Below are 18,831 nucleotides of genomic sequence, written 5' to 3'. Positions count from 1 at the left end.
TTTTCCCCATGACATAGCAGAATTATTTAAGCCATTTAAGGATGGCACCAGGACATCCCAGAGCATGGAAGTGTTTTGCTACCAGTAAGGCACTCCCTGTGCAATACAGTCAGTGTGCCCTGAGGTGTGGCGACTCTGCAGCACAACCAGGGGCACAATTCCTTGCTCCTTCCGGAGGTGCTACGATCCAGCTGTTTACATCTGTGCTGGAGGGGCTGCTGGGGCAAACACTCAGGGAAAGCCATCACTGACACCACGGGTGGCAGAACAGAGAGTAAGCAGAGGATGACTGCCTCAACACAGATCAGGTACTACAGTATCAGGGAATACTGATCAAAACCATGCCATCTAGAAAGCACAGTTTCCTCAGGAAGTAAGTATTCACCACAAACGGCTGTGTGCATTGACATAGTTTCTACCAAACAAGATTCAAAAGGGAAAATAAATTAAGAAATCAACACCAAGTCTGACACACGCTCTCTGTAATAAAACCAAAAATTCAATTAATGAAAAAAATTCCCCCAGAGTAAGTTACATCAACATGTATCAAGAAGAATAGGAAATTATGTGTATTCTCAGCCTGGGGCTTTGACCGTCTCTCCCCTCTTTCGGGGTTAACAGATCTGTAACATCAGTCTTTCTGGGCAGATAGGAAGGTAGAGGGAGCTGAGATAAGAAATGATAAAAAAAAAAAAAATCATAAAAATAAAAAACAACAACTTTTTTCTACAAGATAGATAGATATTAAACTATACAAAAATGTGATAATTCTTACTGTAAGCTTTATTAAATAGTTTCAGTTGAAAAAAGATCTAAATGTAATTCATCTGTTTACTCAAGTTAAATTACTGTAAATTCAAAGCATATCATGTTTCAAAGCATATCACATTTTTGTCTCAATTTGGAATCTAAAGACACTATTACAAGTATTACAAGTAACTGTATTTTGTACTGCGTACATTGCCACATGAACACGTACACGCACTTCAAGCACATCAGCCAGAACAGTGTAGAGGCACCAGCTGAAGGCAGCATCGAGTCTGACAAGTTCACAGGACCCTAGGAACTTGACAGCTTCAGCGCCCATGCTTTACATGCTGGTACGCCTCTTCTCAGGCACTTCCCAGCTGAGAGGATGAGTGCAGGGCACAGATTTTTCATGCAGGACAGATTTAGAAACTGTTCCCATCCAATTCTGTTAACATACCTTTTCATTCTGAAATTTATTTATTAAAAAAAATGAATCAGTATTTCAGTCTACATCAACTTGTTTTTCATGTTTTGTTCTGTCATGTCTCAGTTCTGATCCCCCCAGCACCATCGCCACCATTATTTTGATGTAACTGAGTCTTCATTCAGCTCTGGTTTTAGAAATTTACAACTATTCTCCCATTCTGTCTTGCTTCTGCCTTACACCTGCTCTCCTCCATCACTACAAGTCTGTTACTTTAGCTTTCCAGCTCTAGCCTAGCATCATTAGCTGATACACTGCTAATAAACTTTTTTTTTTTTTTTTTGGAATAAACCTATGAAGCAGCACAGGTCCCAGAACACTGAAGCATTCAGAAATAAGTGTGCAGGGGCTCACAACTCTTCGTAGAAGTATCCACAGACCACACCTGCTCTATTGTTTCAGTTCTGTTTTTTTTTCCTTTCCAGCTAACATACAAGTTTGAATCATAATGAGACAAGCACAGACGATATTTGTTAAAACCAACATGACAATAAAACAAGTTAGTTTGAACACAACAGTAGGCACAGGCTTTCACTCACATTGTCCCAGTGTTACTTCTATTTCTTAGCTCATTTTCAGCATCTTGCTTCAACTTAGGTTTTAACCTCTTTCAGATTAATTAAAAAGACTGATGCTATAACTGAGCTTCCTCCCTTTCAAAAAAAAAAAAAAAAAAAAATCATTGCCTCCAGCCTCACTCAAAGCTGGGATTATTTGTGCAGTACTGTTGTAATGGAAGTCAGGAGAAGGCTTCAACAGTCCCCAGATCACCGACTCCACTATTGAGTGATGAGCTGCAGCCAAATAAGTTAGCCCTACAATGTAATGTAAGACAGTTCCAACCCCCACTGCTCCACACACACTCTAGTTTAGCAGATGATCTAATTTTGAAAATGCATGACTTATAACTGGAAAAAAAATCATATTTTGTCTGCTTTCAGTATGTATTTCACCTACAATTTATCATACTCTAAGCTCACAATGAACTTTAACTCAGTGCATAGGTCCTGGGGGCAGAGGCATCTTCACATAGAACAGAGAAAGTTACAAGTCCTGCACTCTTATAACCATTCAGAAGAAATGCTTCTTCTCATATTCAGCAAACTACGAAGAGAACAATGTTATTTTATACCCACTCAACAGGAGGAAGAACAGGAAATGATCTTTGTTTAACCAGATATTAACCTTAAGAACTTGGAAGGGAGAGGGCTTGATTTATTTATTTTATAAGGCATACCTTGCAGTAGCAAGAAGTTACAGCTTCATTTTATGTTAAGAGTTCATTTCAACAAATATTTAAAAACAGACATGTTGATTTTGGAGTGTTTACCAGTGACGTGAGGTAAATGTTTCAGTTATATTTAATGTGACATTGAAAATTACTAGAGGGAGAGAGATCACAGAATCACAGAATTTCTAGGTTGGAAGAGACCTCAAGATCATCGAGTCCAACCTCTGACCTAACACTAACAGTCCCCACTAAACCATATCCCTAAGCTCTACATCGAAACGTCTTTTGAAGACTTCCAGGGATGGTGACTCCACCACTTCCCTGGGCAGCCTGTTCCAATGCCTCACAACCCTTTCGGTAAAGAAGTTCTTCCTAACATCTAACCTAAAACTCCCCTGGCGCAACTTAAGCCCATTCCCCCTCGTCCTGTCACCAGGCACGTGGGAGAACAGGCCAACCCCCACCTCGCTACAGCCTCCCTTGAGGTACCTATAGAGAGCGATAAGGTCGCCCCTGAGCCTCCTCTTCTCCAGGCTGAACAAGCCCAGCTCCCTCAGCCGCTCCTCGTAGGACTTGTTCTCCAGGCCCCTCACCAGCTTCGTCGCCCTTCTCTGGACCCGCTCAAGCACCTCGATGTCCTTCTTGTAGCGAGGGCCCCAAAACTGAACACAGTACTCGAGGTGCAGCCTCACCAGAGCCGAGTACAGGGGGACGATCACCTCCCTAGCCCTGCTGGCCACACTGTTAAGTTAAGATCATTTCAGAAGCCATTACGCTACAACAGTCTTTGACGTGCACTCTTCTTAACTGCCCTCGGTAGTAGAAAAAAGCTCAAAATCCTATGTAAAGCTATGGCTAGGTTGGGTATACTTCATCTGCACAGTGAACAGAAGCATACAGTCATAGACAAAGGCAGATAACATCAGCTAGGAGGATGTTGAAGAAGGGGAGGCCATGCCCAAGCACCTCCATCTGCCTTGTAACCTGCCAGTGGTCACAAACCAGGACAAGGGGCACAGATCAAGAGCTGGTTATGGACCTGCCCACACAGCAGGCAGGCTCGTCCAGCACTACTCCCCTCACATGAAACTACTCCAGCAATCTTAACCAAGCACAACAAAGGAGAGTGAACAATCTTCCATGAGCAGGGTACTTCACAGCTGTATATAGACAACAGTAAATTGCAAAATAACAGCTTTATCTTTGTGTCAGAGAGACATCTCTACAGATGAGTTCCCCAACTGACCGTAATCATATAAACCTTGTTGATTGACGTCATCTTCCACAGACACAAGCCTCCACAATATACCGTTCTCTTCTTTATGAGTACAGTGAGTAGTTTTCTAGAAGATACTTTAAATTGTCCTGTTTCACTTAATTTCAATGCAGCTATGTTCAGATTAAGAGCACTACTGGTAGAAACAGCTTTTTTTTTTCCCCCTACTATGAACTGTTCAAACTCCATGAATTTACACCACATAATATACTACTCCAAACCCAGAGCATGGGATTTCATAGCTGGTCTAGCCTCCCAGTTTTGTGCATGCCAAAATATCTGTGCTAAATAAGGAAAACTAATTGAAGGAAAAAAAAAAATATATTAAAACATTCATCAGAAGAGAGATGACACACAAAAGTGTTCATATCAGGTAGACAGGATAACAGAAATTCATGCTTCACAGAAGCAGAAAATACTGCGATGCTCATTTTTTTTCCCAACACAGGCCCAAATACAACAATATTAAGAAAAGCTGTCAGGTCTCCACTTTTTATTCCTGTTTTCCCTCAATACATTGTACCCTTAATGAAGGCTGAACCCATCTCCTTTCTCTTCCTCCTATGCCTTCTCCCTCCCACACTTCCTGAATACAGTCACCATCCAAGGACATTTAAGAGCCCTGAGTGCCACAGATGTTCTCAAAATAAGCATTTCAAGCCTTAGGGAAAAAAATCTGCTTCCTTCACACACTTGACTTCTAAGATACTGTTTTTAAAAACCTTCCAATAGGCCAGTTTCCCCTCTCCAGCAGGTGAAACTAGCTTTCCTTTATAGCACTTGCCATTAAGGAAAAGCACAAATACCAGCAATGTTATTTAGTTTCTCACCTGCATCTGCTTTCTGAGTTCCCTTACGCAGGCACTGTCCTGAGCAGTGTTCTCACGCTGGGATGCATCTGCGAGAACATTGACAGTCGTCTCTGCCTCTTGAAGCCACTTGAGGAGTCTTTCCAGATCCTTGTGCGAGGCCTGCACCATCTTCAGCTCTGTCTCCAAGAAATTTTGCCTATCAACAGCTCTGAAAACAAGACAACAGGCGTCAGATGTTCCCCCAGTATTATACACATCAAAATGAAACTACTAAAAGATAACGTGAAACTTCTCTTTATGAAGAATCTATACATCTGCAGCAGCTTGTTTTATTATTATTTATACCTCCATTCATTTTATTTGATATGATTCTGGTCCTTATGACTATGAACAGATGTTTTGAACTTGTTTTGTATCTCATAGCACTTTGAAAGAATGCATGTGGAAGAAATGAAGCTATCTCCTTTTTGAGCATTATCATCGCAGGCTTATGCTACCCCAACCAGTAGAATTTATTGCCATGCCTGAGAAGTGCAAATGCTTTTCCTCATCAACAAAAATCACACGGTGTAGAAACACTGAGGGCTTGGGGGAATTTTCTTCTATGGTGAACAGAAACACGCCCCTCAATTAGTGTCTACTGCAAGAGTTAAAGTGCTGAGGGGTGGAAAGCCAAATACCTATCTCTCTCTGCTAAAAGGCAAGACTTCTGACACTATGACTCAGAGTAATACATTACCCTCATAACGGTCAACCCCTACCGAACATGCTTAAATAAAAGACTGACCAAGGGGCGTCCAAACTTTTAACTTATCTGAAAGATAAGTTCTTCTCCAGTTCTACAAACAGATTTTTTTTTTGTTTATAAACAGGATTTTTTCAGATCTAAGGAATTTGTTCAATTTGATTATTGGTAAGCAACTTCAACAGATCCCCTAAAAAAAGATCAGATTGTATGGCTGCATAACAGAACTGTTTCATTGAAATGAAACTCAGATTGAAAACTGCAATAGTCAACAATTTTAGAAGCTCTGATTAACAAAGTTTCTTGAAGCGTGACAAGCTGAATTTCACCCATTTGAGGCAGTTATTCCACAGCAACCCTTTTCCCACACTGAGGACAAAAGAAACAACTCCTACCAGCACCGTGTACAGAGATCCCTACCAGGGCTACAACCTAGCATACTTCTGCTATCTAAGCAGGAAGTTTGATTTTTATTTCCACATCAAACATCAATCATGTTGTCAGATTTCAAGGGTAAAGTGAAACATTTCAAGCAAGACAAGGTCAAAACACTCATTGATATTTTTGCATTAGGTGAAAACCTTTCTCTAGAAAAGCCCACCAAACATGGGTGTATTCTGCCTCCTCCTAGTTTCCCTAGGCTTTCTTTCCTCCTATCCACACTGTGGGGAAACAGTCCTGCTCAACATATTACAGAATCACTATGTTTAGAATCCTGAAATCCAACACTAGTTAAAATATTCTTTTTAAAGAAGCTGCAGATGTTTGGTACCATTCAGGATGAAGTTTCAAAGCAGGTACTCCAGCACATCGGAAAGCACAGATGCAAGGAAAAGTTATTTTCCTTCAAGGGCAGTAAGAACATCTGATGCAAACTCCGTTCTACCAGGCTTATGTTCCTAAATATTAGCATAACCAACTGAATTTTCTAGACTACCTGCAGTAAGATAAGTCACATCCTCAGCGCTAGGAGCTTAGGTCTTACATCACTTGTTAACAATTGCTTTATTCAAAATGAGATTTTGTGAATCATTCCTGACTTCATTCCTCCCCAAGTCTGGCTACTAGCAAACGAGTACCGGGGCAAAAAGTCTTCATTCTCGCTTCTGAACTGAAGCTTTGCCATGCTCTGCCAACTCTTGAGGAAAAATACTAAATAGCATGCCGGGATGACCAAACATTTGATAAATATATTGCCTGGAAAAAATAATAAGCATCAGCTCAAAAATTAGAACACTCCAAAGAACTGTGAGAAAAACGTAAAGTAAAAACACTTATGAGCTCTGACTTCAAAACCCTCTCCCTCTGCAGGGATTTTCTTCCCTGGCAGGGGGGTAAGGCCAAAGGTGTCAGAACAGGAGTGACAACAGGAAGAATGGACTGATAATAAAGGTGACCTTCAAAGAAAGAGAAAAGCCCCGAAGGATGAAACACTGTAAGTGACCCAGATCTCTAAGTCTAAGTACTGATGTTCTAGATGGGAATTGAGACAACCTGAACTTTGTAGCTAATAACATTCATTGAAGAATGTCATCTTCAGTCCAAAGTTTTAATTCCTCAAACTTTCTGCTTGGTTGAAATTAAAGGGAAAAAAAAATCCTATTATTACAGTCCCAGTGCTGTCATGATAAGTGAATTAAAGCTGAAAATCATTCCTTACACTAAATATGCATTCCAGCAGCATAAATCAATAGATTTACAATTAATGTTCTAAGATTACATGGGAGCTTTTAAAGAGGACCTACATAGCAGAAGTGAGCAACAGTTTTACAAGCAGACCCAAAATACTTTCATTTCATTCCAACAAAGGCCTCAAATGTAATATAGAAGTTGGTGGAGAATTCTATAATGCTATTAACTATTCCCCTAGCCAAAAAGATGATGCAGGTTCTCCAAGAATTCTAATATGATTAGAACAGTCTCAGAAAGACAGAGTCGTTCTAAGACACAAGAATTAAATGTGAGGAAAACCTGCAGAATTCTGTACAACCGCAGCTAACTTTATTTAATTCATTGATAGTGGAGAAGGTCTACGTAAATTTTATTAGCAAAGACATGGCCAAGAAAAAAAAATAATTGTACCTGTAGCATTTAAGCTTTCATAGCACCATTTCAGGTTTCTGTTCCACCCAATTATTTCTTCAGATTTAAACTAAAAGTCTTAAATGCATGCAAGTGTATGCTCAAAAGAAAGTCAGGGAAGAACACCTGAGACAGTCTAAACATCAACTACAAGCTACTACTGAGGCAGCAGAAGTGCATAGAACTACTACGCTTTCACCCTGCAATATCAAGAACAGAAAATAAATAGCCACTGGACAGACTATTTGATTTACAAAATATTGAGCTGGGGAGCTCCAACCCCGTAACGCCGACCTTCTTCCTTCGACTTTGCATTCCATGGCTAGCCCTCCTGAGAGCACTCTCAAGGTGCTGCTCGAGACTGAATATCCCAGGTGACGCTACTAAGGACCCCCTCTGCAGCCTCCAGGTACAGGTATTGCCACAGCTGGCATTTTAAAGCAGTATGCTGTAAATACAGATCTATGCTTAAGCTCCAGGTCCAGTCCCTGTCAGTCCCAACACCTGTCACATGCAGCCATCTTCAGCGCTCAAGGCTCATCAGTATTTTTGTTTATTGTCTTTAAAGGCAAAGATAAAAACCTTCGTTCCCCTGAAAAGGTGCTTTCACTGCACATTCTCCCCTTTTAATTCTATTCTGCTCCACAGGGTTACGGTGAGCAGCTCCATGCTCTGGCTACCCACTGGCTTCCCAATTTCTCCTGGATGTTCTGCCCCTTCTTAAAAAACAAAGCAGAAAAGCAGATACCCATCTCCTAAGGCTGCAGACTGCAAAAGAGTAGCCCCAGTGGTAAGAGTCGAGCTTCAGTTACACACAACATAATGCAATTGCTTATTATTCCAGACTTCAATCAGATTCAAAAATAATTAGAGGCTTCCAGTTAGGAGCTCTTCTTTCTTATCACCTGGTCTGACACAGGTGGATAGTTTTATGCTAGCTCTAGCCAAAACTCTACAAAGTTTGAATTTGAATGAGACTACTATAGAGTTGTAGTCTACTGGTTCTGCTAATCCAGTCAGGAGCTGTTTCTCATCACTCTCTAATTGCATCCCTATCCCCAGATGCCTTCATGGTAGATTCAGATGAAGTTAATGGCATTTTTTGTTTGAAATATTATTCATCTACTCAGGCATAGAGAGAGGATCTGATGGTAAATATGCCGCAGACCCCAAACTTGATGCAAATGAATGGTCAGAAAGGGTCATTTCAGAAGATGACCTCATCACCATGACCTAGTTCAGCAAGTAAAAAGCCAAGGAAGCTTTGACATATGCCAAAGCCTCTCCCACCATGCACTAGAATTTTTTTTGTTTGCTTGCCTTTAAAAAAAAAAAAAAAAAAAAAAAAAAAGAAGTGAAAAGATGTCCACATCAGATAGAATAATTATGAAATGTTTTAGTCTCTTGAAAATCTTATCTTAGACATCAAAACATGTAGAGATTAATAAATTTTTATTCTCTCTCAAACGATCACACAGAATGAGCCATATAAACTTTTGTCTGTACTGAATTTTATCTCTCTATGGAAATAACCAGGAAACTCATATAAAACTTGTGACATCAAAAGCAGAAAACTACAAAAATACCATTGTCCTCCAAGGGAGGATAACAAAACATTCTACTCTGCTTCCTTAATTACCTGTGAATCCTACTGCTTGCCACTATAAAGTTCTCCTCCCCTCACTCCCCAGGATATATTATCAACTACAGAGGCTTTATTACCTAGGACTTGTTCACCTAATTGACATGTCATTACAAAGGCAGTTTCCCCTTCTGCATGCACATATATACAAGCATATGTATAGACTCTGGTTGTCATTTACCCTACTCCCATATACATAGGATCAATTCTCTCCTGTTCCTCTAACCACAAGGCATGTTGTCCTTTAAAGCTGCTGGCATTGAATCACATATTAGCCTAATATTAATTGTCTAAAAATGTTTATTAAAAAGATTTTTTGCAGTAAGTAGATTACCTTGCACACACACACAAAAAAAAAATACGCATAGGAAAATAAATAGGACCATGTTTTCAGAAAAAGACCTGGAATACTTCTTTGCAAATATGTCTTAATAGAGAATGAATAAGAAGAAGCAAGTTTCAAGTAAGTCTCAGTTCCTATAGTTAAATGCTTTCTAGATGGGAGTGTCAGGTGCATTGCACTCAGAAAACCAAAGCACAGCCCTGTTCACAAAAAGTTTGTTAGATGAAGCATGGCCTACAATGAACATTGGGTGGAAGCATTAGAAGGTGGAGCTGAATACTTACTGCCTTATGAAAAGAAAACACAGGAACAAACTACAAATACATAGCGTATAACAGCATCAAGGAACAGGAAGAATTGCTCAAAGACCTTCAGAGAAAAGTAGCCAAAGGCAAACCTGAGGCCAAACATAAGAAAATATAACCCCTCCCACCCCATCACCCCCTTTTCTTTAACAGGGAATTAGAAGTCATACAGAAGCCTTCCGTGGTAAACTATGGTAAACCATTTCCATCTTCAAAATTCAGCTTCACTACTGTTGATTAAATAACCATAGTAGTGTGAAGTGCTGCTGTAAAGTTAAGTGTACACAGAAGAGTCTGCAATACATGTAAGTGATAAACATACAATACAAATTTAAGACAAACAGCAACAAATACAGCAACACCTTGCAATTACCTTTGGTTCAGATTAACCCAGCAATTGTTCATTTGGTCAGTGGTTTCCTTCACCCTCCTCGTGTCATCATCACGATACTCTCGAAGAAGTTTATTTGAAAGATCATTGAATGCAGCTACCGTGATATCGCCTCTATGCAAGTCCTGTATTAACAGCTAAAAAGCAATTCCAGAATGAGACATCAAGCAAAACTGAAATCAGATTGTTTTTCATATTATGCATTTTATCATTACAAAATCCTGTTTTTTTTTGCCTTTTTTTAAACAACAAATGTACCCTTTTTTCTAGAATAAAGTTCCTTTTAAAAAGAAAATCTATTAGATAAGTGTCAATGATGAGTGTCACTGATAATGAACCAAAACACAAATAAATGAGAAAAAATGGTATTTGTTAGAACCATAAAAGGCTAGAAAACGCCTCCCTACATTGTCCCTTCATGAATGCATCTACGCATACACACATTTTAGAAATCTAGTAAAGTCTGTTCCAAGTAGTGTACTGATAAGAGCCCTCTCCTCAATGATTTGTCTCTTTAGTCCTCATCCTAAGCCACCTACAGCCTGTCTTTTTTTCAGACAGCCACCAGGACAAAGGACATCAGAGTTATTGATTTATCACAGCAGGTTTGCTGTGATATGAAAAGCAGCAAAGATTGCACGGGATTCAGGTGGGGAAGAAAAAAAAAAAAAGAGTTGAATATGCCCCGCACCCATCAGAAGTGAAATTCAGAATAATTTTAAACGAATTGGTCCATTCTTGGATTTATTAAACTATTGTTAATGGGTTTCTATGGAATAATACATGCTATATTTTGTGGTTGTATAATTAAACTTCCACCAATGTGAAAAATCATTTATTTGATGCTATACTGTACTCATTTCAACTAGACTTATAAAAAGACACCCATGCATACATGCCACCTGTTCCCCTCCCAGAAAGCAGTTCTCAGGAAGTCTGATTAAAAAAAGAAACACAGAAACAATTTAGAACATATCATGCTCAAAAAGACAGAACTGCCACATCAGTCTTACAACTAAATTTGACGTTCAGTCATCAAATGAATCCAACAGCATAGGATTTGGTCTATTCACATAGAACTAGGAGTCTGATGGGGGCAGAGAGGGGAAGAAAAAAACACCTGTAGGATGGCCTTACCTTGTTATCTGCAATCTGTTTGGCAAGCACCTCTTTCGGGGCCTGCATGAGCATACGCAGACGGATCTCACACTGCTCCATGAGATGCTCCATTTCTTTCCTCTGCTCATCCCACTGGATGCTGTCCGTCAGCATGTACTTCAGCTGCTGCTGCCGCACCTCCACGCCATGCTGGGTATTGTCCCACTGGTTCTTTACCTTCTCCACTGCAGGCAACAACACAGAAAATCAAAAACTTGGGACAACCAACTGAGTAGCCATAACTACTCTCAGGACAAAAGGACTCTAGTTCTCAGGACAAAAGGCAGTAACGTAACTCATTTGCAAGTACAGTCCTTTCAACATGCTGTATTTTAGTTCCTCACGTAATATGCACGTTCACACAAGCAAACAGAAAATGCAGGTGTTTGTCTCCCTCTTGTTTAAGCAGTTAAGTATAAAAGCAACAACTACTACTTCTGGAAGACTTCAAAGACATTACATTTTACAAACACAGCATGGGAAGCAGTTCTGCTGAGCTGCAGAGATGCCACCAGCAGGGCCCCAAGGGAGCACCAGGGCAGAGGGAGGGCTGTGCCAGCAAGTCACCCTCGTGCACTCACAACTTCAACCAGTACAAACAAACAAATCTTGTTTAGATCTGGGCAGCTTATACAAAGTGAACTAAGCTTTACTGACCAGCATGCTTGTTGGATGTAGTCTACTGGCCCCTGCAATACAGCACAGTGGCTAATGCAGGAACTCTCCAGTAACAACCTACTTAAGCACTTTCATTCCACCACAGGTTTTTACAGGCTTATGTAGATTACAAAACAGAGAAGTTATTGATCACACCCCATTTCCTTCAAGTATCACGTTCCTGTCTCAATGAACAGAGTTACATTAGACAATCAATAAATAAGCTTTAACCTTCAATAAACAAAGCGTGAAAAAGAAAACATGATGAAAGCCTAGAACAAAAAGAAATAGAGTCAGGGAAAGCAGGAAGTCCAACTGACAGAAAGAAATGAACATCATCCTATTTTTTTTCTTAATACCTACAGACCAATAAAAAAAATTGTATCACTTGAGAGTCTACAGAGGTGGACCTAGGTCTTCCCTATTACCTGACGTGACAGTTAGTAGCAATGTGTTGTACCATCTGAACTAGAGTTAAAAAAAACAAATGTAAAAAAAGCAAACAGAAGAAAGCCAGCTTGGGGTTTTTCAGTTGGGAACATTTGTATTCTCAGCAGCCACAGGTAGGCAATACACAATGTATCAAATGTAATTATCCTACCAGTAAGTACGTCATTTTACTTTATTAGAAAACATACATAGTTGATACTCAGGTCACTTTATTCCTCCATGAAGCAAAAATGCCAAGGACTGTGTAAACCACTTAAGAGAACTTTGACCTTTATATTTTTTTAGATTTTTTTTTTTTTACTTTAAACTTTTTACAAACATCCAAGGTCATTAGAGCTGCCTGAGAAGATGTCTTTAAGAAATACATTCAACAATATTCCGTTTATCCTCACAGAGCTCTTAGACTGTGGTCATGAAGCCCCTTTGTCAAAGTGACTATAATTTTCAAGCATGATGTGAACTGAATGGTGAACTGAATGAGAACTCAGAAGAAAGCCTCAGTACCCCTACAGCAAATAAATACATACACACATGCATACACACTTTTTTTTTAATTAAATTTGTTACTGCGTTGGATAAAGAGTATGTTCAAAGGAAACACTCAGCTGCTGGGAAAGATCTCTGATTTCACCAAAACAGCAAAAGCAAAAACAGCAGGAGTGAAAAAAAGGTATAACAATGCGTGCTGGCTGATGAACTGTATAGAAAAGTCTCCTAAGCATTTAGGCTGTCCCCCACAAAGCTGGAAGGAAAAATATCCCTGAAAAACAACTGTCTACAATAGCAACTTGAAGTGGGTACACATTTGATAGTTCTACCATGTTATTATTAGAGAATAAATATTTCTTGATGTGTTACAGATTTTTGCTGGTTTTGATGTATAGACAGGTTAACCTCACTCTCTCTGCCTGAATTTAAACTCTTAACCACTTAGAGTTCCTAATAGAATTATCTGCTGTTGACATATTTCCCTTCTCTTCATTCTCCACCATAACAGAACAGAAACTGAAATTCTTCATAGCCTTAAGGATCTGCCTGTGGCTTCAAAGTGTGAAACAATTCCTGCTTAGATGTTACTTTTAATTCCCCATGACTATGCAGTTACTGGGAAGGAAGTTCCAGAGAAGGAAACTTTTCTATGTCTGTGCTCCTAGATATTAGAGTAGTTAGGCTTCATCCAATGACACATAGCAGATTCACAGGAGTTTATAGAATTTGTATATTCCCCTCAGCATTTAAATAAGGTGCATAAAACAATCCCAATCTTCACTTTTCTTCAGAGTGAAGCAAACTGCTACTAAGCTCTTGTAACAAAATCACCCTTTGCAAGCATAAAGAAACCTTCAGTTCTTAAGTGTTTCGTAACAGGTAACAAAATCTTCACATACATCTGGAGTAGCTATTGGAAGCTTCGTTCATGGCAGTATACACAGCTTCTCTGCTTCCAGCTTGGATGTCCATGACTATCAGGGAGCACAACGTAAGTTTTTAAAATACAGTCACTTTATTCCTCATTCACCTTTCGTGAAGAACCAAGAATGTTTTGCAACTGACCAGATCTCTCCTTGTTGATTGACTCCACTGGATTACAACAGCTGCTATTCTCCCCTGAGTTTCCACCTGAAACTATGTTGGCTTTGTGAGCCCAATATTATCTTCAGCAAGCTCTATGGACACCAAAGAAATTCATGTAAATGTAGCAAAGAAAAATTACTTTGCAGAAAAAAAAAAGAAGATGGGGAAATACATATTTCCATTGTTCCATAGATTCTCTTTTCTTCTGTGATATTTCCTGCTGCATGAATTCTCTAATCTTAGCAACTGGCAATGCCTTAGGAGTTCCAAGAATACGCTGTCCCTTGGTTTCTAATTGTGTCAGTTATGTTTTCCTTCTGTTAAGTACCAGTAAAAGAAATTTTCATGGTATGTTTTTTTTTTTTAAAGTACGTATCAGTGACTTAAAAGCTCTACTGACGCTCAGCCCAACGTTAGTCTCTTAAGACAACATATGCATGCTTTGTACTAACTGTCTAGTGTATCATAGTGCAGTAAAAATAAACACATTATTATCTCCTTTATATGAGGAAATAAAAAATCCTTATCCCTGGATCTGTCTGTCAAGTAACCCAAGTTTTTCATAAGTTATTTTCAAATCCCAGCAAACATATTTACACCTATACCTCAAAAAAAAAAATGCTAGTCAAGAAAAAAGTAGCCATCCTTCCTCCAAGAATTTTCAGTAGACTGTTATATTGAAGCTATTTAATATCTAAGTTTTCAGGTGTTTTACAGAAGACAACTTCAACTAGGATCAAAATCAAAAGCTTAGTAGAAAGATATGAAGATTATTTTACTGTCACAGAAACACTGTATTTGCAAACACAGAACGGAGGAACTTACGTTTTTCTGTGATCACTGTCCTGATGTCTGAACTGGAAGTTTTATTTTTCAAATTTTGAGCCAATGTAAAAACAGAATCAAGCTGAGGGTGCCGCTGGTCCAAATCTGCTTTTGTTATCTGTTGAGAATTAGGATACAATTTTTTTTTTATTTTTTTTTAGGTACAAAAAGCAGAACGTAGTTAACAATGTCTGTATTATTTATACATAAAACAAAACACGTACATCTCCAGAGACAGACGGCTATACCATCACTACTACAACCCTTGAACTGTTAGAATATTATAGCACTGCTTTAAAGGGCAAAAGTATTCTGACTTAAAACTGAAAATTCTGAAGTAAAGGCTAACCTGTACAAACCACACAGATAACCGAAGTCATTGCAAAGTATGGCTTCACCTCAAATACTGTGTGAAGTTTTGGGCAACCCAATATAAGAAAGACAAAGTTATTAGAGTGTCCAAAGAAGAGATATGAAGATGATGAAGGGTCTAAAGAGCAAGATGTGTGAGGAGCACCTAAGGTCCCTTGGTTTGTTCAGCCCAGAGCAGAGTAGGCTGAGGGGAGGCCTCCTGGCAGCTTGCAGCTCCCTCACGAGGGGAGCGGAGGGGCAGGCACTGAGCTCTGCTCTCTGAGGACAGTGACAGGACCTGAGGGAATGGCATGGAGCTGGGAGGTTCAGGGAGATATCATTAAAAGGATCACGTCTCAGTGAAGAACAGGCACTGGAACAGGCTCCCCAGGGAACTGGTCGTAGCACTGTACATGCCAGAGTTCAAGAAGTGTTTGGACAATGCTCTCAGACATAGGGTCTGGTTTTTGAGTGGTTCTGTGTGGAGCCAGGAGTTGGACTCGATGATTGTTGTAGGTCCCTTCCAACTCAGGATATTCTATGATTCTACCCGCTTTTCACTCCCCCACTTATTATCATCTTACCAAGCTCTGATCTTTTATATATGCACACCATACAGATACACACATTTACAGGGAGAGGGTAAAGGCAGTGGAGGGACTTGTCCTTATGGGGAACTTCAACTTGCCAGACATCAACTGGGATTACCACACGGCCAACACGAGCAGATCCAGGAGGTTCCTAAAGCACCTCAATGATAACTTCTTGGTGCAGGTGCTAAGGGAGCCAACTAGGAAAGGTGTCCTCCTAGATCTGTTGCTGGAGAACAGAGAGGGTCTTGTGGGGGACATGGCAATTGGCGGCTGTCTTGGTCATAGCGACCATGAAGAGGTTGAGTTTAAAATTTTTGGTGACAGAAGGAAAACTGCCACCAAGACTTCAGCCCTGGGTATGGGGAGAGCAGACTTCAGGCTGCTCAGGGAACAAGTTAGCAAGGACCCCTGGGAAACTGCTTTTGAAGGCATTGGTGTCCATCAGTGCTGGTCAGTCTTTAAGCACTGCCTCCTAAAAGCACAGGCAATTCCAAAATATCGCAAGTCAAGCAGGCTACGAAGACGGTAAAGGGCTTAGCGGGAAAGACATATGAGGAGTGGCTGAGGTCACTTGGCCTGTTCAACCTGGAAAAGAGGAGGCTGAGGGGAGACCTCATCGCGGTCTACGGCTTCCTCATGATGAGGAGTGGAGGAGCAGGCGCTATTCTCTTTAGTGACCAGTGATAGGACCCAAGGGAACGGTGGCAAGCTGGGACAGGGGAGGATCAGGCTGGATATCAGGAAAAGGTTCCTCACTGAGAGGGTTGTTGCACACTGGAACAGGCTCCTTGGGGACGTAGTCATGGTACTAAGCCTGTCAGAATTCAAGAAGTTTTTGCACTGTGCTCTTCGTCATATGGTCTGAATTTTTGGGTAGACCTGTGTGGAGCCAGGAGTTGCACTTGATGATCCTTATGTGTCCCTTCCAACTTGGGATATTCTATGATCATGTTATTTTATGAAATTACAAATTACACTGCATGCCCACAGGAAGTTGTAGTTATCCAAACATTCCTAAAAAGATGCCATTTGTAGGAGTTCTTCAAAAAAATAGTAGTGCTGTCTACCTCACATCTTGCTCACAAAGGCAGGCAAGGAATAAACAGAAAATGGTAGAGAGGAGAGTGTAATATCAACAGATTTTTGAAGTGTAATTTGCAGGTTAAGCATTTACTGCAGTGTTGTTGTTTTTTGGTTTGTTTTTTAAAAAGAAACAACAACAACAACAACAAAAAACATTATTAGCCTGTACATTCAGTAAAGAAATTACAACTGTCTAGTCTTCACTAAAACACATACTTTCATTCGTGCAATAGTCCGGTTGATCTCTTCAGCATTTCCCACAGTGACTATGTTTGACTTGAGCATCTGGTCAATCAATACCAACCAGTCAGCCAGCTCTGTTGTAGTTTTATCCAGATCAGCAGGTGCAGAAAGTTCCAAAGCCTGCTGAGTCTGAACAGGAATTTCCATTGAAGATGATAATAGCACCACCTTTTGGACATCTGAAACAGAGTTTGGGGTTTTTGTTAATGAAAAAAGATCACGGCCACAAGCACAATTTCAGGATTTTTTTTTTTTTTTTGGTAGTTTCTATGAATATGTAACAGCAACTACAAAAAAAAAAATACATAGCAAAATTTGTATTTGAGGCTTTCTAACCACAAGAAACTAAGTTACCACAATGTTATTTGTTTTTTTGTGAAGTTACAATTTCATTGCATACCAAGAGTCACTAGAATGAGTCACTCACAACACAAATGAGGAAAAAACTTCCAGAAGCAAAACAGCACTAATTCTAACAGAGTGAAGCTAAATCCTCTTTGGCGTGAATAGAAACTGATGCCTATTAAGCATACAAAGTTATTTGTCTAAAATTGTCTTCCTCCCTTTTTTATTGTGGCAGAAAGGTTTTCCCATTCTTGACTCAGAGTTCACTTAAGCACAAATATGTCAAGTTACTACAATAAATGCTCCACGGACTCAGCAATACACAGCTGTTCTAAAAAGGGGACAGATGCCCACTAGCTGAGCCCCACCCTTTCTATCTGTTCAACTTGACACTATGAAGAAGCAAGGAGAAATAAGCTCCAGCAAAACACCAAGTCAAACTAAGGTGGAGCATAAATATTACACACTTGCCTCAATCAAAGAAAGACAGAAGCTTTATTTAAGAAATAGCCTGCATGAAAGGGAAACAAGCTGAATCAGAGTCTTGAAAGGCTTAAATAAAAGGTGTTTGTCCTCCTTGAACTTTTTTTGGTGCTGCTGAATTTTATATATATATACACACACACAGATAATTTACTGAAGTTCAAGAGTTTTTTTTTTCAGGCAAGGACTGTCTTTTTACCTGATTTTCTAAAATGAAGACCTGGGCATCTTGTTTACACCATATCTGCTGATCTGCCTCCAATAACTTTTGAAAAGATTGCCAGTATCAGTGTCCAATACAAGAACACATTTTCTGACAGCTTCCCTTATGGGGTTTAGGAAAATAACTAGCTAGTAGATGAGAACAGACCTACCTGTGCCCATTCTGAGACAAAAGGTGCAGAATTACATTTATAGAACTGCAGAGAGTCTGCACACGGGAGATACTACAGAATTACATAGATGTAGGGAAAGTTTTTATAGGGTCTCAGTTACTAAAAGGCATGACCACAGTGTACAAATCCACTGGAAAATGATCTGTCAGAAACAGAGATGATTTGGCTTTTTTTCTTTATGTAGTACTCTGGCTCCTCATCTAAGTTTTACTAACCCAATTTTTCAATACATTTAGGGGAATGACAAAGAACACCCCCAAAACCTGAGTGACTTTTTTACTGCCCAGATCTTCCCTCTCTCTCCTAGTAACATGAAGGTAGGCCCAAGCAATGGATAACATTGCTTATTTCCACCTAAGTTCACAGGGAAGGTTTTCCTTTTTACATTATTGTTAAAAAGGAAACAAAAAAAAATCACCCGAGGATTAAACTCAATACAACAGAAGGACTGGTCACTCACCAGAAGGCTTTGTCTGTGAAACAAGATGAGTCTGCCCAACAAATGCCTTCAGTTCTCTCAGTCTGTCAGGCACTTCTCTGAACACCTACAGCCCAGCAGAGAGGAACAAAAACAGTAAGACAAATCTATATTAATAACAAAAAATTGTGTAC

The 18,831-nt window shown here is 39.7% G+C and overlaps 1 protein-coding gene across 4 annotated transcripts in view; it reads right to left on the bottom strand.

Moving 5' to 3' along the window:
• The window catches only part of UTRN (utrophin), a 366,390-nt gene that overhangs the window by 205,422 nt on the left and 142,137 nt on the right, over positions 1-18,831 (bottom strand). For all 4 annotated transcript variants that reach the window (XM_082756434.1, XM_082756433.1, XM_082756435.1 and 1 more), the window contains 6 exons: positions 18,680-18,764; positions 16,970-17,175; positions 14,727-14,844; positions 11,199-11,404; positions 10,044-10,198; positions 4,572-4,761 (listed from right to left, as the gene is read on the bottom strand). In XM_082756434.1, the coding sequence (XP_082612560.1) occupies positions 4,572-4,761; positions 10,044-10,198; positions 11,199-11,404; positions 14,727-14,844; positions 16,970-17,175; positions 18,680-18,764 (960 nt within the window). The remainder of the gene's footprint in view (positions 1-4,571; positions 4,762-10,043; positions 10,199-11,198; positions 11,405-14,726; positions 14,845-16,969; positions 17,176-18,679; positions 18,765-18,831) is intronic.

Source organism: Aythya marila (assembly GCF_965140915.1).
Source record: "Aythya marila genome assembly, chromosome: 3".
Taxonomy (NCBI): Eukaryota; Metazoa; Chordata; class Aves; order Anseriformes; family Anatidae; genus Aythya; species Aythya marila.
The sequence above is the reverse complement of the archived record's forward strand: the minus strand, read 5'-3'. Positions and strand labels throughout refer to the sequence as shown.